Genomic DNA, 25,860 nt, shown 5'->3' with positions numbered 1-25,860 from the left:
AGCATGTTCCCATTCACCTGCACTTCTGAATTTCAGAATAACTTTATGAGGATGGCAGTATTATCCTCAGTTTACAAATGACAGCAGACTTAGAAAAATGAATGGCTTATCCAAAGCTGCATGATCAGTAACAACTCAAGTTAGGTCCATACCTCCTGAGCCTTTTCACTTCCTGTGGTTGTCTAGCCTAATCCTAGATGGACTTGAAAAATGTATGGACTGGCTTTATTTCTTGCTCTCTGATAGTGTTTCGCTAACTTTATTTTTTGACAGTATGAAAATCAAGCTCTCATGTTTGGAAAATGGGGCACCTCTGGATTAGTGGGACGTCACAAGTTTTCTGATGTCACAGGAAAAATAAAACTCAAGAGGGAATTCTTTTTGCCTCCAAAAGGATGGGAATGGGAAGGAGAGTGGATAGTTGATCCTGAAAGAAGGTAAGTTTTTCATTCTCTGAGAAAAAAAGGATGGCAATAAAACCTTTCCTTAGAAATTGCTAAATGGGTTGTCTCCATCGTTATACTTCAGGACATTTATAGAATACCTGCTGAGCAGGAGTAAGTCCACAGAAATTCATAAAAAATTAAAAGATGTCATCAGTGTCCCATAAGACAGACAAGTATAAAAAGTACCTGATAAATGACAATTATCACGATTTATTATGTGTGAATGTGCCAAGCAGTGTGTTGTTTTAACTACATCCTTACCAGATAGGTAGAGGCAAGAATTGTGAAGAGCCTGGGGTTTTACATTATTTGCACCAACTTGCTTGCCACAGTTTTATGGATACATGACTCCTCATTCACAGACAAAGAACCTTATTGCCCAAGCAATAGAAATAGCAGAGCATCAACTTTTGCTCTAGATCTCCATGCCCCAGTTCCCACAGGTTGATGTAAGAGGGCCTGATGACATTTGCACTTAATGGTAGATTGCATTGCAGAAGAGGAATCCTGAGCTTAGGGAATCCAAATCTTTTATAATGAACTGTGAACTTGCTGGCCCTTTGCTCTGGGGAGAGACACTATCTTTGCTTTCCAGGCTGTTCCCTATATAAATATCCTTGAAAAGGAAGTCCATAATAAAGGCAATCAGCTCAGCTGCACCTCAGTTGGTAAGATGTGCAGAAATGAAAGATGTTCATGGAGAGATTAAGTAACTTGTCCAAAGTCACAGAATCTGTAAGTGGTATAGCCAGGGTTGGAAGCTAAGACGAGCCAGGGCATCCAAGTCAGCACTCAACCATTATGCTGGAACATCTGCAAGAAACAGTAGAAGGCAGACATTTAAGGGTGAATCATAAGGTATGTGAATGATGTCTCAAAACCGTCATTAAAAAGAAAAGAAAGAGTAGGGTCCTGGAGTCTAGAAGAAACTAAAGCCTGATTCTGGAATGTTGCCAATAGCATTAGAACCTGAGCTTGAGTTTGGAGGAAACAAAACTGTAAAGTTGTATTTTAAGGCACCCAACTGGAGTCTGGCCTCTCTGGCACTTGTTTCTTGCCATTGTGTAGCCATTAAGGAGAGAGGGACATGAGCAAGCCAGCCTGATAAGAGCCAGTGTTTGCACATCAATGCTTTTGATCCAAAACAGATCAGCTTGCTTCAGGTGGATTTGGGAGGGGGGGTTGGTGAGGAGAAGGAAAGTGGGATTTGAATGGCACAGAAAGAACAGTGGGAGGAATTGTGGTTGGAAAAATAAAAGGTCAAAGCATGTAAGGGCTGGATAGGATCCTAGAGTGAGCAGCCAGGGTTTTTATTCTCTTTCTCTGGGGCCATAAAAGTGAGGGATGAGCCCACTTTATATAAATAGTTGGGATTATTTATTTTTTGATACCTCTCCAGTGCTTGATTCTAGAGGAGGATACAGAAGGAGAAGATGTAGTAAAGAAAAAAGCACCCTCATTTGAGTTGGTTACTTGGCAGAAAGCTAGAATCAAATCTCTGTGTTTCTTCTGTGGGTTTTTAAAAATGCTTCCAAATCCAAGAGGAAAACTGGCAAGATAGAGTTATTATGGATTACTCCAGTGTCCAAATGGAGTTTGGAGTCTTAAATGACTTGGTTTGGCTGTCAACTTAGGAATCATGGAGAACATTGAAACTCCTCCCTTCAATTTGTGTTGCATAGATCAAGTAATCCATGAATCCATATTTCCATACTTGGCTTTATGACAGTCTCCACTCCATTTTTTAAAATAGGAGGGATACAAAGAAATGATTCCCCATTCTTTTGAACTGTTAGCCAAAAGTTTCGCTGAGAAAAAGCTGAACATCCCTGTATTTCTGGAACAGAAATGGAAGGCGCTGTCTGGGATCCCTGTGAGAAGCTGCCCACAACAGTTTTCCTTGTCCTCACCCTAATTACTGAGAAGGAGAAATCACACTCATCTGAGCTCTCTGCAATTTAGGTCTGGTTGTTTCAGCAGGCCCTTTCTCCAAGGAATTGCAAAATCTGATAGTTCAAATGGGAGTCTGGAGCAGAGAGCCCACAGGGTCAAGCCGGGAGGGAACTGGCACCATTCCCAGGGTGTAGGTGCCTCCCCACCATTGGCAATAACTGGGATTGCGGGTTACCCTTTCTCCTTGATAACATGAGTGCTTGCCTGCCCGCAGCTTACTGACTGAGGCCGATGCTGGTCACACAGAGTTCACAGATGAAGTCTACCAGAATGAGAGCCGTTACCCTGGGGGCGAGTGGAAGCCCGCAGAGGACACGTACACCGATGCGGTGAGCTGCCTGCTCTCCAGAGCAGTCCTCGTGTGTCATCTCTAAAGCACGAGCTGCTGGGAACCCACCACCCCAGGCTTGACCTTCACCCTCTTTTTATACATCTTCTGTCCCCAAATAGTCTTCCCTTCACAATTTAACTGGCACTGCTGCACGATCGCTACTTCTGCAGAAAAGAAATGGGACCTAGGTCACTAGATGTTGCCACGTGGTGATGTGTAGGTTGTACAGATTTTTAGGCTAAATATTCATCTATCATTTAATTGGTTTTTAAAGCCGTAACAACATGCTCGTGTCTTTTTAAACATCCAAATATTTTTAAAGAAAACCAAGATGAGTTCTTCTCCCTGACTAGTATCTCCCCAAAGGTAACCATTGAAAGCCATTTTCTGTTCATACGCAATTCTTTTTTCCTCACCTGAATGAAATTGTGTTGTATACACAGTTCTACAACTTGATTTTTCACATATTAATATATCTTGGTCAGCTTTCAATATCAATACATACATATTATGAGCTTTAAAAAAATGCCTCTAGGGTATTTTATTATATGCACCTACTAAATTTAGCTAAATCTTCTTCTCATAGGCCTGTAGGGTTTGGAAGTGGAGTGTTGTTTTGTTTTGTCTGGTTTTTATAAACCATGTGACAGTGAATTGACAGGTGACAGGGGGATTCATTGTATCATATTTACATATGCACACAACATAATTTGGTCAATCATTCCCCAGCACCTTCCCTTTCTTTCTTCCTTCCTAGATCCTCTTGCTTTAACTCTACTGATGTCCCTTCTATTATTGTTATTGCTTTAATTGTTGCATTATAATTTTATATATATAAATACATATACACATACATGGGATTCATTATGGTCAGTTCAAACATCAACATAGCATAGTTTGGTAGATTTCTTTCCTCAGTACTCTGCATACCCTCCCTCCATTTCTATCCCTCTCCCTTCCTCTACTCTATTTTAATGAGATGCTCCCCATTCTCTCCTGTCTTTCTCTCTCCCTCTCTTACTTCCACATACATTTTTATTTACTTAAGAAGGTTTACCTCTAAAAAAGATCTTGGATTTGCTTGGTCAAAATTTAAATTCATGTAAGATTTTTATAAACATTGCTAAATTGCTTTTCAAAGAGGTTGCATAAACGTGTTCCCAGCAGCAGTGTGAGAAGACATTTGCCCAAACACTCACATCCCACTGTGTCAGCTTTGCCAGTTTGTTAATTTAAAGTGAAGCTGAGTGTTTGCCCATGTTTATGGGCCACCTTTATTTTCTTTACTTATGAACGTCCTTTTTCATGACTCTCTTAGTTTCTATATAAACTTAAGTCAATATTTTATATAAACTTTGCTCAGTCTTACATGATCGTGAACCTCCAGTAGCATTTTCCTGTACTTGAAAACAAGTGTCTTCAATGTCTGATCCATCCTCTGATGGGTTCTTTTCTGTAGAACCCCCCCCCCCATAAAAATCAGTTGTGCCATTTCAGAGTTGAACCATGTGAAATTGATATTCTTTATTTATTTTTATGTGGTACTGAAGATCGAACCCAGTGCCTCACAAGTGCTAGGTAAGCGCTCTACCAACAAGCTACAACTACAGCCCTCAAACAACTAATTTTTATGTAGCAATTGTGCATTAATAAAGATTGGATATTTTTCTGAGCTAAATGATTCTCTAAGATTGCATCTATGTAAACATATGGATACATAGTAAAGTCTAAGAAAACGTACCTTTGTATCTTATTACCACTCTCTCTCTCTTTCTTTATTTTATTTATTTGAAGAACGGTGAAAAGGCAGCATCGCCCGCTGAGTTGACTTGTCCTCCAGGCTGGGAGTGGGAAGATGATGCATGGGTATATGACATAAATCGAGCAGTGGATGAGAAAGGTAACATTTTGCATCTATTTAGCTGAATGCAGGTTAACCAGAGTAAGGGTTTCTTGAGAGGAAAGTCCTACTTCTCTTCGTCTATGACAACCCCATTATGTGTTGCTATCTGTGACTATTCAGATGCAGAATCTAAGGAATAAGCAAATATCTTAGCAGGTGTTGGGTGGGAGATGTTAAGAGTGAAAAATAGCAGGTGCTAGGGGATCAACTAGTTAGGCTTTGAGATACCTGGGGATCCAGGATGAGAAGTTAGGAGAGAGCTGGGTTTGGATTTTCTCTGTCCTAATCATATTTCGTGATCTTCATGGGAACAAAACACTCAGGGTCCCCAGATCAGAAAAGAGAACTGTAAAATGACTTAAAAGTCATCATATTCAGAAATAGGGTAGATTATTGACATAGCTTCAATTAATAATAGCGTTTATCTTTTTCTATGAAGAGTAATTCTAAGTTAAATTATCAAGAGAGAAAATTTGTTTGTTTTTCTTTTTCTTATAAAAAGGCATATAGCATAGAAAGGACTGGCATTGATATAGAAGTTCTTTATTGGTCTTGATGCTCACATCTGATCTTATAGTTACCATTGATTAAGTAATACTAGCATGCTAAACATGGTCCTGGTATTTTGTACACATTACTTTGATTGTTTAAAAATAACCCCATATAAAGGAATATTTTACCTGTATGATGCAGAAACTGGGCCATAGACAGGTTTAGCAAGTTGCAGGAAACTTAATAAACAGCCAGCACATGGGAAGTCCTGGGATTGAACCCAGGGCATGGAACTACACAGTCCACACCCTTATTCTGTGCCCCTCTGTTCCTTGAGCTGCGCTTTATTCTTTGATGCACTCAATTCTCATGAGTGACTGGAGCATGCAACGGAGGAGAACCCCGTGGCCACCACGGAGGGTGCCAGGGAATGAGGCTGCTTCAGTTAGGCTACGTTGCAGCATATGAAAGCAGCACACCAGTCATGATAGCAGAAAGCACGTGGGGGCAGAGACAGTGGATGTTTCTGGAAGCTTACTTGGAGATCTGGTAAATGAATCTCTTTTGAGAAACTGAAAAAAAAAAAAAAAAACCTCTGTTCCAGGCTGGGAGTATGGCATTACCATTCCTCCTGATAATAAGCCCAAATGCTGGGTTGCAGCAGAGAAAATGTATCACACTCATAGGCGGCGAAGGCTGATCCGAAAACGCAAGAAAGATTTAACACAAACCGCTTCAAGTACTGCTAAGGTAAGAGGAGCAATAGGGGCAGGAGATGGGATGTGGATAGGGGTAGGCGTTGCCTTCCACACAATCAAGTTTCAGTGGATGAGGCTCCTTCTAAGAACTATTTGCAAATCAAGGGTCTGAGGTGCTCCAGGGTTCTCCAAGTGCCCCTACCCCCGACAATACCATCATCATTGCCTGGGAATTTGCTACAACTTCTTCACCCCCAACCTACTTCTTTAGAAATCTCGGGGGGTGGACCCAACAATCTGTATTTTGACAAGTCCTCCAGATGATTCTGTGGTAAGCTAAATGTTGAGAATAGCTGTGACAGTAGTGATAGACACTGAAATTATTCACAGAATAGCATAGTAGTGGCAATAGCTCAGAACTTGGAACAAGATGCAGAAAGATTCAAATCCTGACTGTCTTTCTCAACTGCAAAACGGGAATACTATCTATACCTATGTAATTGGGGCATTATAATGCTTCAAATGGAATAGTAATATCAGAACAATAATAAATGACATGTTTTATGTGCCTTCTACAATGCAAGGTACTGAATGTACATCATCTACAATCTGTAAGCTCTGGATTTCACGCCCATTTTACAGATGATCTTCACAGAGATGAAACAGATTTCCTCTAATCATTTGTCTAGATAAGTGTCAGAGTTGGTGTTAAACAGAATTTTCGACACTGAAATGTCAGCCACCTGAAGGCAAAGGCCCCATCTTTCTTTTTCTTCATTGCTTTCTCTGACTTTAACACAATCCCTGTCAGGTAGCAGGTGCTCATATTTGTTGAATGAATAGAATAAAACATTGAAAAACGACATTATTTATGTATAAAATAGTGTTTAAGCTGAAAAATACTAAGTAGTTGTACAGATGTAGTATATTCTGACCTATCATTTAAATATGAGTTCAGCAAGACATTTATTGAAACCTTGAGGAGGGGGTCTGTCATTTTTCTCCTCTGTATATAAGATTGAGATAATAACATTTTCCAAACTGTAGCACAATAGCACTTTCTAATGACCTGATGAAGTGAAACAATACAAAGCAATTTGAGAAAAAATCCACTTGCTTTACCCAATCCCCAGGTCCCAGTGCGGAGCCCCTCCATGCATTTCTTGTTAGTTTGTTTTTGAGTTCTGGGGATCAAACCCAGGGCCTGGCACATACCAGGTATATGTCTGCCACTGAGCTACATCTGCAGACCAAGGTGCCCCTCCTATGGTATATGCACCACATGCCAACATTTCTTTGTACTTTAATTGTCTAGTTTTCTCTCTGTATTGCCATCAGCTCTGCAAGAGCAGAGATCCTATTTTGTTCTTGGCTGTATTCCTGGCTTCTACCATATGCTTGACAGAGTGGATTTTTATTACTATATATTTTCCGATTGACAAAATAACCTGCTTTTTCAATATAAGGAATATAGTTACTATCCTTAAATGTTTTACCTCTGTTTTAGGCCATGGAAGAATTTGAAGATCGAGAGGGATGGGAGTATGCTTCTTTAATTGGCTGGAAATTTCACTGGAAACAGCGTAGTTCAGATACTTTTCGCCGCAGACGCTGGAGAAGAAAAATGGCTCCTTCAGAAACACACGGTGCAGCGGCCATCTTTAAACTTGAAGGCGCCCTTGTAAGTAATCAGTAGCCAAAGCCCAAATAAAATAGAAAATATATTAGTGTTGGGTTCAGCACCACCAATTCCGTGGAGGCGCCTGTAACCCCAGAGCAATAAGACTACAGATAGGTTGAGGGAAAGTCACACATGCTAGGTGTCCAATATTCTTCTAGAATGACTAGACTATTAACATTCGAAAGGTTCCAAGAAATACTAATGTAGACACACCTATTCCACCTAGCATTTTTTAAATATATCTGTTCCAGAACCATTTGTTCAGGTAACATCTATTAACATCCAAGGCACAAGTTGCTTGGATCATCCCTTGGAAATTGCAACTGTCCACCCAACCAAGGTTAAATATACACATGTGAAGGAACAGAGGGATAGCTCACAAAATTTGAAGACAGTTCAGATAGAAGCACAATAATAATAATAATATGCAGGGATCTAAAAAGAAAAAAAAAGTAGGCAGGTGGAAAGAATGAATAAGATAATAGCAATGGATGATCTAAAACAATATGGCGGCAAAAAACCATCTCCAAACATAGCTGGGTTTTTTATTTCTGTACTGTGACCCCACTCTATTCTTCTACTGTTTTATCTACCTCCTTTCATCCTTTTATTTTTCTTCCATATTTCCCCCATTTTCCCTTGCTTTCAGCAGCAGGGTTTGGTAGACCTGAACTTGAGACAGAGGGGACTTTGACCTCCTGCTCTCTTGCACTCCTGCTAAGTGATTGGGGAAGTCACTTGCTATCCTGCATTTAATTCATCTTCAACAATGGGGTGATTGAATGATGAAATCTCTTTTAAAAGCCACAAATCTATTTGTGATTCTCGACTCTTGGTTGGTTTGTTTTTAGACCATGTTAACTGATTTTTCTGCCTCCTACTTCAGGGTGCAGACACCACTGAGGACCAAGATGAGAAGAGCATGGAAAAGCATAAGCACAGCGCCACCACGGTGTTTGGAGCAAACACTCCCATTGTTTCTTGCAATTTTGACAGTGAGTTTTAAATGTGTCTTTGTGAATTCTGCTTTTATCTCAAAGAAACTTTTCTAATCACTAAATATGATAAAAATCTCTTTCTGAGAACATGACTTTCAATTTCATCCCGAGATGAAGAGGAGTTTTTTTTAATATAGTTTTTAAAACTGTATCATATTTGGGGTGAAGGGTGATCAAATTGCTGATTTTAACATGTCTATCCATAGCTATTCACTCAATTTTGTACATACTCCAAATTATTATTTGATTAGGAAGAAAGTTTCAAAGTTTAAATATAGGTTAGTTTCAGGAATTTCGGAAGGAGGCAGACCTACTCTATAAAAATAATAGCAAATACATAGGCCTTAGCATGCACCAGGAACTGTACTTACAGAAGCTCATTTAATTCTCATAACAACCCTTGAAGGTAGGTGCTGTCATTGACTCCATTTTGCAGATGTGGGAACCAATGTACAGGATGATCCAATAACTTACTCAAGGTCTTGAGGCCTATAAGTACTAGAGACAAGATTTGAACTCAAGCATTTGGGGTCCCAGAATTCAACATTCAATTACAGTGCTCCTCTCTCCCTCTCAAATTATGTGTTCTTGTGTGTGTGAGGGGACTGTGTATGTGCATTAATATAATAATAAAGAGCAGGAGTATATGGATTTTGAAATGTCAAAGAAACTTTTGGTAGATAACCGTATTTCTGATCTGGTGCTCAATTAATACAGATAGCTCTATTTTTATAACTGCTAAAGACCCACTCTAGTTTTAAAAGTCTGTATTCTGACAAGGAGTAACCCCAATTCAGGAATAATGTTTTCCTAATTGACACCTGTGTTGGGCATGCTGTACTATTTTTTTTTAATGAAATAGTTCCCCCCTTCTCCATGAAATATACTGTTCTGAGACACCCCAGTGGATGCCTGAAATTGCAGATAGAACTAAAACCTAAATTACACTAACTTTTTTCTTATACATGTGCGACTATGATAAAGTTTATAAATTAAGCAGAATAAAATGTTTATAACAGTAACTAATAATAATATAGGATAATTAAAACAATGTATTACAATAAAATTGGTATCACTACTCTTATTCTTTGGAGCCATTATTAAATATAATAAAAGGTACTTAACATAAGCAAGGCAATATTGATATCAGGACAGTCACTGATCATTGAGATAGATACTAACAAGTGGACAATGTATACAGGATGGAAACAGTGGACAAAGGGATGATTCACAATCCAGTTGGGATGAAGCAGGATGATTCAAGATTTCATCACACTGCTTAGAATGGCATGCAATTTAAAACTTGTGAATTGTATACTTCTGGAATTTTTCATTTAATATTTTCAAACAATGGTTTTCAGTGGTAGGCCACTGAAACTGTGGAAAACAAAACCACAGATCAGGGAGACTACCATAAATTTTATTTTACCGAAAGTAGGACTACTTTCAGGGGAACACATCATCACTATTATGTGTGCTCTTTATTCTAGGAGGCTACATCCAAGTGACCCACTTCTTCAAAACATGTATCACCTCCAAAATATTCCAGGAAAAAAAAGCCAGAATACAGTGTTATAGTTCTTGTATGTAATCTCCATCTTGTTCTTTTCAGGAGTCTATGTCTACCATCTGCGCTGCTACATCTATCAAGCGAGAAACCTCATGGCTTTAGACAAGGATAGTTTTTCAGGTAAGGGAAAATAAACCAAAAAAACATGCCACACATAATTACACAGCCACTCCTTTTTCATCAAGTGGATGTTTTCTGTCATTTCTAACAACAATGAAAAACCATTTTGTGTGCAACTAGTTTGGTGTAGTGGAGGTAAACTGCTCACTCATTAGATAAAGAATTCCTGAGTTCGGGAGACACACAGGAGATGCATGGCCCTTTAATGCAAATAACACCTGATTAATTAAAAGCACCAAGAAGAGCAATTTCTGCTTTCTATTTTTACACCTGGGTGTTTTTATCCCTGGGCCCTTGGTTGATTGGTAAATTAAGATCCTTTATGTTATTTGTAGCTCCCTCTCAAGGTGACAAGAAGAGCACACATTTACCCATCTGCCTATGTAGCATCAGGATTTCAGCACTGTGGAGTCCCTTTTGACCTCTTCTGCTACCTGCTCCTTGGTCCAACACCATGAAATCATAAGGCTAGCTGGGCCAGGTGGCATATACCTGTAATCCTAGTGTCTCTCGGTGGGAGGATTACAAGTTTGGGAGGATCACAGCCTACGCAAATTAAAGAGATCTTGTCTCCAAAATAAAAAAAATATATACAGGTCCTGGGGATGTAGCTCAATGGTAGAGTACCCCTGGATCCAATCCTCCATATCAAAAAATAATAATGATAATATATAAGCTGGGTACGATGGTACACACCTATAATAAGGGACTCAGGAGGCTGAGGCAGGAGGATCATGAGTTCAAAGCCAGCCTCAGCAATTTAGCAAGACCTTAAGTAACTCAGTGAGACCCTGTCTCTAGACAAAATATAAAAAAGGGCTGGGGATGTATCCCAGTGGTTAAGTACCCCTGGGTTCAGTCCCTGGTAATAATAATAACATATGAGTTTAAGCATCCTTCACACTGAAACCCTGGGTGATTGTGTTGCCTTTGGCCTAGTTATAAGGGGAAGGTTGTTGGGAGGGGAGGGACGGTTGAGGACTTTCCTGCCTTTGGATCTGTGCTCTTGGCCCTGAAGCTGTGATTGTTCCCAGGGCCATCCTGGGCTATCAGGAAGCATTCTACTCTGGGACTTGAGGCTCAGCAGGGCTTCCCTGTATCCGCTATGGAAACAGTGTTTAAATCATTTTCCCTACACTCCAGTGCCCTCACATTAGTTCTGGACTGCATTCCAAGCAGATTATTAACTAAAATATGTTAAGGGATAAATTAGTTATCCCTACACTGTAATACACAGCTCCAAAATGGTTTGGGGGGACATTTTCAAATATTGTCCACCAGGGGGCACTCCATCACTAAAAGTCAAAGTTCGAATTCTTGCAAAATTCTTGACCAAAGTTGCATAAAACTCTAAGCAGTTTGAGATGTGTAAGATCCACCATCAGGGCAAAAGCAAATAATTTCATTCATAGAATGATAGTTGCCTGCGATACTAAAAACAAAGCACCATTTGACATATATAAGAGCTTCAGGTAAAACATTATTTTTATTTATTTGTTTTATTCTTTGAGTTGGGATCTTGCTATGTTGCTCAGGCTGGCCCTGAACTCCTGGGTTCAAACCATCTTCCCATTTTGGCCTCCCAAGTATCTAGGACTACCGGCACAAGCCATTGTGCCCTGCACTTACACATTATTGCTCCAATAGGTGAGCCTCCAGCAACTCTAAAATGGGTTGCTGTGATTATTTATCATGGATGAAAACACAGATTACTTTTTTTGCACATAAGATTTCTTTCCCTGCATTTTCTAGTACATGGAAACAAAGCTTTCTACTACCATACATTGTAAACGCTATGCACATCTGAGTCTTTCTTTTTTACTACTACATTCTTGAGCCCTGGCACTCAATAAATATTTGCTGAATAAATGGATTAGCAGTGAGAGTAGAAGCAATGATGGTAACTGGCTTTTGTCAGTTGTGCCCTCTATGATGAGCTCTCTCCCAAGCAGTTTACATTGTTTACTCTATATCATCCTTTGAACACTATGAAGCAGTTACTACTTTTATTGTATGGAGAAGAGAACCAAAATTTAGGAAGGGGAAATACTTTTCCCTGAGATCATATAGTGGGGTGGAAGGGTTTGAACCCAGGTGTGTCAGACTGCAGAGCCTATGCTCTTAATCATGAGCGTGGAAGATTGTGTGTCCAATTAACCTTGGTGGGGATATACTCCAGAGAGGGAAAATCTTCAGCACACATCAGGACGTAACATCAACATGACGCCCACTTCTGCCACACCCTGCTCTCCAGAAACCCAATCCCCACGTGGGCGGTGGGAGTTCCTGATGGTTGTATCCAGAGGAAAATCGTGAGGTTGAGATGAATGATCCTAGGGAGCTAGACTTTCACCATGGCCCCACTTTTATTTCTATTTTAGATCCATATGCTCATGTTTCCTTCCTCCATCGAAGCAAAACCACCGAGATCATCCACTCAACCCTGAATCCCACATGGGACCAAACGATTATATTTGATGAGATTGAAATCTATGGGGAACCCCAAACAATTCTGCAGGATCCACCCAAAGTTATCATAGAACTTTTTGACAATGACCAAGTGGTAGGTGATTTGGAATTTCTGAAGGACTTGGGGGATGAGGGGGATTTGAAGAGGTGTTTGTTTAGGAATTTGAGGTTTGTTTGTCTTTCCAGGGCAAAGATGAATTCTTAGGACGAAGCATTTGCTCTCCTCTGGTGAAACTAAACTCAGAAATGGATGTCACCCCTAAACTTCTCTGGCACCCAGTCATGAATGGAGAGAGGGCCTGTGGGGACGTCCTTGTGACTGCAGAGCTGATTCTGAGGGACAAGGTACACTGCTGCGAAATTCCCACCTGTGTTCTTTCAGCTGCTTAGAATACTTATGGATGATTCTAGGCACTCTTTGAACCAAGGGGAGGCACTGACATTCCATGTTTGTTTCACAGGACGGCTCCAACCTTCCCATTCTTCCATCTCAAAGGGCACCAAACCTGTACATGGTCCCCCAGGGTATCAGGCCTGTGGTTCAGCTCACTGCTATTGAGGTACGCCACTCTCTAGGTTTTATTTGATCAAATCAAATGGATGTAGCTACAGAACATAAATCTTTTATAAAGGATGACATCCTGTGGCACATTTTTTTTTTTTTTGCTGTTCTCTAGCTTTCTATAAAAATTTCCAAAAACTTGAAATATTTCATCATGGAAATTGAAGGCTTGTTAAAGCAATAGGAAGTCAATTCCAACATGATCGAGGGAATCTAGAGTCTTCATCTATTGAGATTCAGCAGAGCTTTTCAGGTCAGTTAGAGAATTGGAAAAGCAAAGGTGGCCCAGGAGAAGGTGCCTGTGTGTGTGCAGGGTGTGGCAGGCAGAGAGGACGGTGAGAAGGGAGGAATGGGCACTGGTGACATGTTAGACAATTGGGTCAGATACAGACTGATGGAGCTGACCAGGTAACTTGAAGGACGATGGAGGGCCTGTTCTCAAGGCCTCCCCCATCCAGTTATACAGCAGTGACTGAGATTTCCTTTCTCCAGCTGCCTTGCTAGAAGTTCTCAAAGACTGAGGCAGGTAGCTTTAAACAACAGGTATCATTGTTTAAAGCTTATGTGTCAGACACGGTGTTGAGAAGTTTCCACTGGATCCTCAGAGTAGTCCTGTGATAGATGACACCTTCAGGCCTGTTTGTGAACGAGACAGAGGTAAATTTGTCAGCATTCACTTGGCTCAGCTATGGCGCAGCCAGGGCTTGATTCCTACACTCTGAGCGGCTCTGCTTTTTCTATCAGCTCAGGCAGGAGAAGGAAAGGGGCAAAATTCTGCATTCTAGGCTCTCTAGGTTAACATTGACAATCACCTGAGGCAAATCTGTACCGACCAATCTTGAAAACTTTACTAGTGAAGTTAAATCGAATTTTTCCTTGAGAACAACATTTCTTAATATGTTGAGTTTCTTTCTCTTCTCTTTAACTTGCTTTCCCAGATTCTAGCTTGGGGCTTAAGAAATATGAAAAACTACCAGATGGCTTCTGTCACATCCCCCAGTCTTGTTGTGGAGTGCGGAGGGGAAAGAGTAGAGTCTGTGGTGATCAAAAACCTTAAGAAGACACCCAACTTTCCAAGCTCCGTTCTCTTCATGAAAGTGGTACGGAATCCAACGCTGCAACAGTGTGTGTTGAGGAGCTGAATTTTATTTGAAATATGAATGTATATCCCCCCCACACAGTATATTTATTTCTCAAATTTGACAAACAGAAAACTCCTGCCTTGTGTTCAGCTTGTCGGTGACTTTACCCTCTTATGTTCTCTCACTCTGTAGTGATGGTTTCTTAAAGCTTCAAACAACTCCAGGGATATGGAGGCATCTGTGACCAATATTTACTAATTTCTCCAGTAAACCTTCCATTTATTCAGTGCTCTATTTATTATAGGCCCTTGGTCAGCTCCCCAAAGGTGGAATATTAACCCCCATTGTGCCCCTACAGAGGCACATGGGCCAGAACCCTCTGGATAGGGACTGTCTGTCTGGGGAAGGGGCAGGTGTGGGGGAATCCCTAGGGGGTGATGGGCCGTTTTCTTGACAGCTCGTGACTGTGTCCCTGGGATGGTACCTTCTTTATTCCATCACCGTTGCCTATGGTTATTAGAGGTGGGAAGCATCAGAGACACTTCACAGTCCTCTACCAGAGACCTTGTATTACTTGGAGCAAGAAGAGGTCACCAGGACTTCTGTTTTTAAAGCAGATAACTTTTACAAAATGAAAAATCTTCCTTTTTTACTTCACTGTATAAAAGAGGTTAATTCCAGGCATCTTCTGAGCTTGAAGGAATGGAAGGCCTAGAACCTTCCATTTCTTGCCCCACCCCAGTCATTTTCCTGCCGAGTGGTGTCTCCAGCACATGCCCTTGAACACTATAGCCACGTGGCTTAAGCTCTCATTTTGCAGATGAAGAAAGTGAGACTTAGGAGAAAGGACTTGTCCAATGTGATTGCAAATGTCAGGCTGCATCTTCCATGTGACAGTGACTGTACCCTAATTTCATCCACTGCTGTGGCTCAGTGCTAGGTGAAGGCAGTTGTTAAACTGGCAGGGTGGACATTTTTACTCCTCCTCCCTCACTTTGGAGGCAACAAAGAGCTTAACTAGTGTGCACAGGGGAACATGGCTAGCAAGTGGCTGGCCAGAGTTTGGACTCAGGTTCTTCCAACTCCAAAGCCCATATCTTGCCCCATAATGCTGCAGATGGGGAGCCATGTAGGTGCTTGGAGCCCGAATCCCTGGTCTCCCTTGGGCCACTGCACTCATTCTTGTTTACTCTCCACCCCTCTTCTACCTTCCCCCATCTAGTGTAGTCAGCAAAAAAGCCACTCAGTGAACCCCAGCTTCTATTCTTGTATGAAGTCAGAGATAGAAATTCACCTGAATCACAAGGAGACTCATGAACCAGCCCATGATGGACAACCACCAAGGCCATCAAGGCCCCCAAATTCCAGGAGTGGGCAAGGAAAAGTGGGCACCTCACTTTGGCCTTGAACTTCTAGGGCTAAAAGACTCCTGGCCACTGTTATTTCCCTGGGAAATTTAGTTTTGTCTCAATCATTTCTAAATTCTGCTCAGGACTTGGCTAGTAGTTGACCAAAGTTCTGGGCTCATCAGTCTCATACAAATCCCCGCTCAGGAAGCAGAGTACAGGGTCAGTGGTAAAGAAAGCCAATTCCACATCCTGTTACCCAAGACAGATAGTGTTATTGTGGGCCAGGTACCATTCTAAGCACTTCACGTATATTAATTACTAGGCATGGGGTGGAGGGTTTTAGAAAAGTTCCCTGAAGTCCTGCAGTCCATGGTGGCAGAGCCAGCCACTCGTCTAGCACATAACTCACTAAACCACTTACTCTTCGTCCCTCACGCTGTGCATAGTGGGCAAAAATAATCTGGGTTGGTCCCTTCAGGGAATTTATTAGCAAAGCTGCTTTTGTTGGGTCTTGCAAAAAGAAATGACACCCATTCTTTTGACCCCCAGTTCTTGCCCAAGGATGAATTGTACATGCCTCCTCTGGTGATCAAAGTTATTGACCACAGGCAGTTTGGGCGGAAGCCAGTGGTCGGACAGTGCACCATTGACCACTTGGACCGTTTTCGCTGTGACCCTTATGCCGGAAAAGAGGATATTGTGCCACAGCTAAAAGGTAAAATGTGAATCTGTAAATTATAGTTGGGGGCTTGTCATGCATGGTCTGATTTAATCTACATGAACCTTCTCTAGATGAGTATTTACTGTCTGGATTCTGCAGAGGAGGAAATGATAAAATTTTCGGTGGACCGTGTAACCCTCCCAAGGAAATGCAGCTAGTTAGTGGTGGAGCAAGATTGGAATCCTGGCCTCGATGTGGGGCCCAAGAAGCATCTTGTCCCTAGACAGACATCAGATGTCTTTTGAGGAAGTGTGAAGCACTTCATGAATTTTTTCTTGCCTTTCAAGAAGCAGCCTGTTCAGGGACAACTGTTCCCACATCAGTGACAAGGATGAAGTAAAGTCCTTCAACCTTCCGCAAATGGTTATTAAACATTCATCAAACAGCATTCATCCACCTAAATTCTGGGAGCCCGAGGAACCAAGACAGCTATGTTCTCACAGTGCAGAGTCCAGCAGGGTAGACAGACTAGGAAAGGAGTGATTGCCATCCAGCATTATAAGTATTTTGATGGAGAGATTCAGGGAATCATCCGCTCCATGAGTATTGAGGGAGGAGGAGATCTTTATTTCCAGTTACTTTTCATCTGTTGATCTCACTTTATTAATGCATGACTGAAGTGCTGTGAAGTATTTGAAATATATCTCATGGTTATCCATAGAGGAAAAGTTTAAGGTTTATCTGATCTTGGGCCATATAATTAATATGTAAATTATAGAGCAGGGCATAATGCCTTAGATTTCCATATTATATGATAGTGATATACATTTGCTATTACCTATTCAATAGTTTCTTTCTTTTAGCTTACCATGTGCTCAGGAATGTATTAGAGGATGGGGGTCCAGTCACTTTAGTGCACAAGATCTCAGCTTCATGAGATTAGAAATCAATGGAGAACTAAAACACCCTTCACAGACCAATTCTCTTTCAACTTGCATAAGTTTTTTTTTTTTTTTTTTTTTTTTAACAGAGCTTCTGAAACTGATCTTCTGTGTGGGTCTAAGCATTCTGTTTCCCTGATTCAAAGAGGTGGAAAAAATTCACAGTCACATTTAAGCAAAACACTACATGGGTTTATCAAAAAATATCCCAGGCCAAAACATTTTATGTTGAATTGATGGTGCCTAAAACTGCAACATTTTTCATAACAATGAGGCTTGTTGTAACTGAAGAACTTGTTTCATTTGGGATTCCTCAATGGAGAGAAACAATTTGCATAGTATTTTCCCTAATTTTTGTGACAGGTAGTTCTTTGGTCCAAATATGGGAAATCATTAGAAGGTACAAATGTTGCAGACTTTGGTCCCGGAACACTTACGTGGACCGGTTTTTCTCTACTGGTCAAAGGTCGGTTGGACCCAAAGGAGAGCTCTCCTGGTTAGAGATTAAGGAGGAGTGTGGGCAACACTTCAGAGAGCCCCAGAAGAGGGAAATCTGCTACATTCTTAAAACCGATGATAGGGTAAGACTTAAGGAGTGAACCTTGCCTGGTCTGATGCTGGGAGCACACTCAATTACCTCTCCCCCAGACCTCCAGGTTTTGTTTACATGAGGACGATAGAAAAATGAAATGTAAGGAAGAACTTGCGTCCAGTTATGTTCATGCGTCCCTGCCCACGTGACTCTCATGTTCCGTGTTATTACAGTTGTCTAGAGTTGCGGGTGAACTCACCTTGGAAGAGACTGGTTATAAACCTGAGCACAGCAACTGGTGTATCATAGATGTTTAATAAGTATTAGTCTTCCCTGCCCCCCACATTCCTCTGAACACTTCTCTGACATTTATGGAGCATCTACTCTTCTCCGGGTTCTTTTGAATGGTTAAAATACAAACTTTAGGGTCAAAAGGACCATCCACTTACTACTAATGGTTTAACCTGAAGCAAGTGACCTTCTTTCTCTTAGCTTGAGTTTGTTAGTTGTTAAATCTTTAAAACAGAATTAATGGTAGATATTCTAAAGGATTATTGAGGGATTAAATGAGATCATCTAGGTAAAGTGCTTAGCCCATGCCTGGCACATGGTGAGTACCTAAGAAATGCATCTTCCCTCCCTCCTTTATGCCATATGTCAGCTGCCTGGGTGGCTTAAACAGAAAGTTCTTTTGGCTTGGCAGTGTTTGTTCTGTCTGGGTTTTGGCTTTCTGATGAATGTCTGATTGCCTGATGCCTCTTCAATAAAAGGGAGAGGTGCACCTATCACCCCAACCCTGGCCCACGCTGAGCCTCTGGCACCCGCTTTCAGCTGAACCAAACCTGGGGAGCTCAGCAGGGGTCCTGATCCCCGAACCCTGAGTCACAAATACCTGAGGAATTATGCAGAAAGTCAGGGCTTGTGCCTTTTCCCCAGAATATTCTGTGAGGACAACTTCAGACCCCAAATATGCAACTGGCCACCATGTTTTCCCTCCCTCCCCTCCTCTCTCTTTTCCTGCTCTCATTCCCTCCACTCTCTTCTCCTCTTCTTCTATTATTTTCTTTATTTTATGTGTCTTATGAACAAATCCCCAGAAAAGAAGGCTCCTTAGGATGTGGGTTTCCTCCCTCACCCTGCTCCCGCATCCCGTGAAGATAGGTATGACCCACGGTTCTTTTGTGGGTACTTCCTATGTCTAAGGATTATGCTAATTGTGCAAAGTGGAAGAAAAAAAAAGGGGCCATGTAGCCTTCTAGAAAAAGTCTATAGCCATATTACATTTTGGGGGAAGTGATGGATTGCTGAGTTATTTTCTGTGTTCAGATGTGGTCCTCTCCATTCAGAAAGCCTCATTCAGGAATAAACTCGACCATCCATCCTGTGGCTGTTCAACTTGAACTTGGAGGAGAATGTTCACTGCTGTATTTTTCTAAATATCTCAGATTATGAACCTATTTGCTTGTAGCCTCCCTGATGACTGCGCCCCCCTGCCGGGATGTCATTGTTGAAATAGAAGATACCAAACCGCTGCTGGCTTCTAAGGTAGGCTTCAGAACTGACCCTCAGATACTGTCAGTTTTATCTTCCAGATGTCCAAGCATTTGGTGAACTCAATTACACAACCATGCAGTGATATTAAAATAATAGTCATGGAACCAATCGATTGAGTACTGAGTACAGACATCTGAATCATGCATTCATCCATAGTTTAGATGATGTTGTGTAGACTAGTGGCCCTCGGCCCTCACTAATGAGTCACCCAGCATACTTAGAACATTATTCACACCCAGCCCCCACCCCACCCACCAAGAGGGAGAGACACTCAGACACAGACATTGGTGTATTTTCAAACCTCCTGAGATGATTCGGATACATGCATGCGAGTCCGAGAACCGCTGGTGTGGGACCTTCCGAGGGATGCCATTCTCTGGAAAGACAAGTTTCAGGAGTAATTTAACAGCATCACAACATTCAGAAGAACAGAGACACATGAGGCAACCCAGGTTTTTGTTTTGTTTTTCTCCTTCATGAAGCAGAAATGTCATAAATTTAATGTCCCTATTTGTCAGTATAAAGGACACCGAGACTTTATATTCACTGTGGTTTTGAAGCAATGAAACAGTTGGAAATAGTCACTCAGGACCCTATTTTAAAACCATTCCAGCCCCTTCCATAAGAAGGAAAGAAAATCTTAACCTAGAAAAAAAGAAAACACCAACTATCTTGCTGTTTCTTTTGGCATTTAAGATAAACTCTCACAGCATGTTTTAATATGCAAACTGGCCAAAAAATGTACATGATTGAGCTTTAATATGTTATGACCATAAACAGTGCCTTTAAAAAAATCCACTTCCTTCCCACTATGTTAAACTCACTAACAGTTGGACCAAATTATATGTGGTCTCCATAGCCAGCGCCATGGCAGCCGTGCATTTGATTCTACTATCTGGAAATTCTACACGGTCATAAATGAAAATATCACATTCTCCATTCCTTAGAGTAAAATGACAATGTCCACCTTGTAAATAGCCCCAGTCAGTCTCAATAAGACAACAGTAGCCTTGGGATAAGGAAAGCATAAGATATTTAAGATTCCTTATGTAGATTTTCATAATTACTCCAGAAAAAAAGGTAGTGTCAGATCTTGCTCAATAATCTACTTCCAACTTTACCATCTAACGTTGTCAGTCAATTATTACTGCATGCTTTCTGGGTGCACCGTAGCCCTAAGTACCACCAGGAGCAAAGAAAAGAATACATCAATATTCTAAGTCATTTCTTGACAGTAGTTAATAGATGACTAGGCTACTGTAGCAACCCATCGTGAAAGGTTAGTTTGTAGCATAGCAGGATTGGGGATGGGAGTCGTTCCCGCTGCACAATATGTGACTTTAATCAGCTTGCTCTCCTCAAACCTAGTTGAGGTACACTGTGCTGGTAAGAAAGGATTATTAGAATCTCCTCGGAACTCCTGAGCCCACCTGTTCATCCAGGTAGACATTGTACATCCCTGTAAAGTCAAATGAGCAGCGTTGACCTTTTGGAAGAGCCAATGACAAACTTGCTGATGTCCTTCATGACACGTATATGTAATGTACATAAATTACCACTAACTGAATTCAGGCCTTGTATCTGGGTGAAATGAGGGAGTAGGTCAAAACTAACCATGCTGTTGCTGGGGGCTGGAGACTGTGTCTTTAGGTGACAGCATCATGTTCTGGATACTCATGGCATTACCCTGTGATGTCCATGAGAGCTCTTAACAAGTAGGCTCAGCACTATCATGAGAAATAAGAACCTGGAGCAAACTGCTCAAGTGCTAGCCAGATGACATGGACATGTCTACATGCCATCTCAACAACTGCCTTCCAATTCCAGTGCTTAAGCAGTATGTCAACAGCACTCAGCAAAATGGCTTCTCCAAGGACAGTGCATGTATGTATGATAAGAAAACGCATGAAGCTGTCTGGGACTGTGGGACTTGATCTGAAGACTCTTATTCTTTCGGATTCTTTCTACTGGTAGATTTTGGAGTGAAAGGTGATCTTTAAACACATAAGATTGTTTTAAGACTACGGGAAGAATCCCCTGTGCCCTTTAATAATAACTTGACTCTGATTGTGAGTCCCGTATAGATATAATAAAGTGTTTCCCACCAGCTGCTTCTGTTACTTTTACAACAAATAATGAGCAAGTGGGCACAAATGAGTCCTCCCATACTAATCCTAGATTTTTAAATCATCAACTTGTCTTGAATGACTTTCTTTTAAAAAAAATTTTTTTAAAAAGGCACACACTCTTCTTTGAAGCAGTTTGGTATAACTGAAAATAAATGTGATTAAACCCCCTCTCTCCAAAATCTCAGTCAGCTGTGATGATTTAACCCTTCATCCTGCTTTGGAATGAATCTAATAGAAAGGATTGACACATCTATCTTTCTCTCTGACACTCTTAGTAGTTCTGTTGTGTGGGACAAAACTCAACCTGGACGGGCAGAAGGGAAACCTGCGGAGACCTGGTAGTCCTCTCACGCAGCACGGTGGGAAGTGCCTCTAGCAACAAGTTGTTCTCTCCACATGCTAGAAATTAACTTGAAGTCAGGATTTCTGAAAGGGAATCTAATTAGCATTTCTTCAAACTGCCCCTGAGGGTGAGCTTGGCTAATGTCCCAGAAGGTGCCAAAAAAATAACTCAAGTTCCTACATTCTAGTTTTCTCTTCTCACATCTCCTGGATGTGCCTCTAGATCAGGGGTGAAATCTCCATGCAAAACTCAAATGGGAAGATTTGGCCAATGAGAAACTTGACATCCTCATATTAAAACAATTCTGACGAATGAGCATTTATTTGGTGCTATAACATGATAATATTGCAATCACACACATCGGTGACAGGAGAGTTGTTGAAGGGATGAGAATTAGAATTAGACCAGGTTGGGGACATACTTCAGGTGCTAAGTGGAATGAAAGGTTTGGGGCAGGAAGATGAGCAGCTGCACAACTCTCTCCTGAGCTGACCATTCTCACAGACTGTGAGACTGTCCAACTTCTCTGAAAACATGCAAAAGAGTTACACACAGTAACAAACAAAAGGCTTAGCAGTAGTCACTCACATGCTGTGCTTTCAGCAGGGTGAATGTATATGTATATGTGTTCAATGATGAGAACACCTTGATTAGCATAATTTAAAGAATGTCTCAAAATGTGGATAAACATAAAGCATGAGTGAAACATAATTTCTCCTTCTCTCTTTCTCTTTGAACCTAATGTTGGCGGGGTCTTAAACCTAATATCTGTGTGACCTGTTATATGGTTTGCCCTCTTCCTGGCCATGCATTGCAGCTGACGGAAAAGGTAACTATACATTTTTTTTAGGTTTAAGATTCATGTATTTTAGCCTATAATTGATATACAAATAAAATTTTTCTAAACCCAGGGGGAGGAGGTTGCTGATCCATAAAGGGGAAATAACTCTTTGTAACTGTAACACACACATTAGTGTGTACCTTCATATATATATATATATATATATATATATATATATATATATATATATTTATAGTATGTGTATATATGTTAGCATGTAATGTAAGTATATACCTATATATACATATATGTGCATATATATTATATTTACAAACATAAATAAGAAATAGACTTTTGTGAGCTTTGTTCCTCACTCCCAAAACTCAATAGGAGCTATATCGTAGGTGACACTTGTATTTTTGGCAACATCACTATTTCTGAGACAGATTAAAATAAGCAATGAGTGTCTGATGGTTTGTTTTTTGCTTTTTTTTTTTTCAGTACTGAGGACTAAATCCCGGGGTACCCTATCACTGAACTACACACCTTGCCCCTTTTATTTTATTGCTGAGACAGGATCTCCCTAAGTTGCTGAGGCTATTCTTGAACTTGAGATCCTCTAGCCTCAACCTCCCTAGTAACTGGATCTGTTCTTGTTATAAATCTGAGTGGGAGGGTTTCTGTAGTTTGAAAATATTCTGCAGGTGACTCTTATTGCCCCTTTTGCCCAAACAAGAGCCATCAAAACCAGAGATTCCCTTGGGTTAGCTCAATAGTGCTTGCCCAGGCTGGGGATGTGGCTCAAGTGGTAGCACGCCCACCTGGCATGCGCAGGGCACTGGGTTCAATTCTCAACATCACATAAAAAATAAAATAAAGATATTGTGTCCAACTAAAACTAAAAAAATAAATATTTTTTTTTTAAATAGTGCTTGCCTAGCATGTGATGGGCCTTGGATCAATACCCAGTACTGGGGAAGAAAAACCCTGAAATTCTCAGCCCTGACTACACATTAGAATCATCTGGGGAACTAATGAGAACATTCTGGATGCCCAGGTCTTAGCCCATGTTAATTGAATCAGAATCCACAATGACAGGTTGGGACCTGGTCTAAATGAACCACGCTGCCTTCCTACTTGTGTTTCACACTTTTTGAAAGCTCTTCCTCTTAATGATCTTATATGATTTCCAAATCAACTCTCTGAGGTAAATGGAGAGATGGAGGCAGATTGTTATTATCCCACTCAGTGGATGAAGAAATCTATGCTCAGAGATGTTCAACAACTTGTCCAAGCCAGTGTGGTGTGTAACATACGGGTTTGGTTATAACTTAAGGATGGAACTTGAATTAGAACCAGTTTTTCCAACCCTTAGATTAGTGTACAGTGTGTTACAATACATCACTGGCTAAATGAGTTGGGGAAATGAGAGAGGAAAAACCATACAGTAGAGGTTTTATTTTAATTTATTTGCATATATAAATATCATCGGGTAAAAAAAAAATAGATTTTGTAGAGAATGTAAGAAGACCATCTAGTATAGCTGTGGATATTAAAACCAAATACATCCCATTGTCTGGGGTGGTCATTTCTCTAACTTTTAAGCAGAAACATCATGAATGTTTTGTCTGCAGTGTGCATTAACAAAGGTATATAAGCTCACTTTAATTGTGTCAGAAGTACCTGTCTCTCTTACCTATTTCATTGTTTTCCTGCATAAATTGGAAATTCTAGTCATCGGTTAAAACAATTTTTTTTTTTCATTTTGACTTATCTTTAGGAGGAAGAAATTGTTGACTGGTGGAGTAAATTTTATGCTTCCTCTGGGGAACATGAAAAATGTGGACAGTATATCCAGAAAGGCTATTCCAAACTCAAGGTATGGACCTATGCTCTTGTGGGTGGAGGACTCAAGATCCATTAACTGGCCCCAGGCAGAGCTAAGAAGACTAAAGGGCCACCTCGGCTGCTGATGGGGAGGGGCCAGGAATACCTCTGGCCTGCCAGAGAGCCCTCTCGCAACAGGTTTGGCTTTGCCAAGATTCCAGGGCTTGAGGATAGCTGTTGAGTTAGGGTTGCGTGACTGCCACTTTGGAGCCTGGGGGCATCTGGCAGAGGGTTGGAAATGGGTTGGTACCACACTAATTAGGCGAACAATTATCCATTTTTGACTCAGGGAGACCCAGAAGTCATGGTGCTCTTTGCAGAACGGCATTGGTTGTCAACATGCTTCATTCTGTTTCCTGAATGAGGATGGGTTTTGCTGGCTGAAAAGTTGATTCAGTTACATGTATCCAGCATAAAATCACAACCATGGGCACATGTCTCCAGGAGAAAAACAAGCTATTGAGCTAGGCAGAGCTGGCTCTCTCTGATCCGTCTGTTAACATTCTGAATTTTCTAATTCTTCATTCAACTTCTCAGCCTCTAATGTGCTCAAGTAGAAGCAAATGCTAAAGTAGTTTGAGCAATGTGTAGGAGGAAAAAAAATTAAATGAGAAATAATCATTAAAATACCTTTCCCCATCAAAGTAGAAACACCGAAATCATTTTATGTTATTGTCATAATGGCTTTTTGCAGCCTAAGAGTGTTAAAAAAAATCACTAATTTAGAAAAAGGATCCAACTGGGTTGGGACATCCATCTCACACTCCAGCTCCCTCCCTCCTTCCCTTCCTTTCTCCCTTCTTACCTTCTCTCCCTCTTTCTCATCTTTTCTCCTCTCCTTTTCTATACTGTTTAAAATCAAGGTATAATTTGCATGCAATAAAGTCATTCATTCAACAAGTTTTGATTGTACACACCCATGAAAACCACCGCCCAAAAAAAGACAAAGAACATTTCCATCACCATAGAACACTCCCTAGTACCCCTTTGCAGCCAACTCCCCGCAACCTTCACTCTTTTTTGAGGCAACCGACCTGATTTCTATCACCAAAGATTGTTTTTGCTTGTTTTTATACTTTATACGAATGGAGTCACACAGTATTCATCCTCTGTGTATCTGGCTTCTTTTTTTAATATTTTAAAATTTTTTAGTAATAGATGGACACAATATCTTTATTTTGTTTATTTTTATGTGGTGCTGAGGTTTGAACCCAGTGCCTCGCATGTGCGAGGCAAGCGCTCTGCCACTGAGCCACAACCCGGGGTGTCTGGCTTTTTTAGTCCCATGTGTTACTTTTGAGACTGATCATGTTGTTATCTCAGTAGTTTGTCCTTCTTATTGCCGAGTAGTATCCTTGCTGTAGATACACCACATCGT

The 25,860-nt window shown here is 40.9% G+C and overlaps 1 protein-coding gene across 2 annotated transcripts in view; it reads left to right on the top strand.

Annotated features, from left to right (window-relative positions):
• Nucleotides 1-25,860, top strand: part of Myof (myoferlin) — a 147,892-nt gene that overhangs the window by 97,187 nt on the left and 24,845 nt on the right. For both annotated transcript variants that reach the window (XM_026397342.2, XM_026397341.2), the window contains 15 exons: nt 274-437; nt 2,614-2,728; nt 4,525-4,630; nt 5,730-5,875; nt 7,331-7,504; nt 8,391-8,499; nt 10,115-10,192; nt 12,574-12,755; nt 12,848-13,006; nt 13,123-13,221; nt 14,162-14,323; nt 16,204-16,369; nt 19,257-19,333; nt 22,632-22,643; nt 24,376-24,474. In XM_026397342.2, the coding sequence (XP_026253127.1) occupies nt 274-437; nt 2,614-2,728; nt 4,525-4,630; nt 5,730-5,875; nt 7,331-7,504; nt 8,391-8,499; nt 10,115-10,192; nt 12,574-12,755; nt 12,848-13,006; nt 13,123-13,221; nt 14,162-14,323; nt 16,204-16,369; nt 19,257-19,333; nt 22,632-22,643; nt 24,376-24,474 (1,848 nt within the window). The remainder of the gene's footprint in view (nt 1-273; nt 438-2,613; nt 2,729-4,524; nt 4,631-5,729; nt 5,876-7,330; nt 7,505-8,390; nt 8,500-10,114; nt 10,193-12,573; nt 12,756-12,847; nt 13,007-13,122; nt 13,222-14,161; nt 14,324-16,203; nt 16,370-19,256; nt 19,334-22,631; nt 22,644-24,375; nt 24,475-25,860) is intronic.

This window comes from Urocitellus parryii, chromosome 5 (genome assembly GCF_045843805.1).
Source record: "Urocitellus parryii isolate mUroPar1 chromosome 5, mUroPar1.hap1, whole genome shotgun sequence".
In the NCBI taxonomy this organism is placed as follows: domain Eukaryota; kingdom Metazoa; phylum Chordata; class Mammalia; order Rodentia; family Sciuridae; genus Urocitellus; species Urocitellus parryii.
Note: the sequence above shows the minus strand (reverse complement) of the source record. Positions and strands in the feature narration are given on the sequence as shown.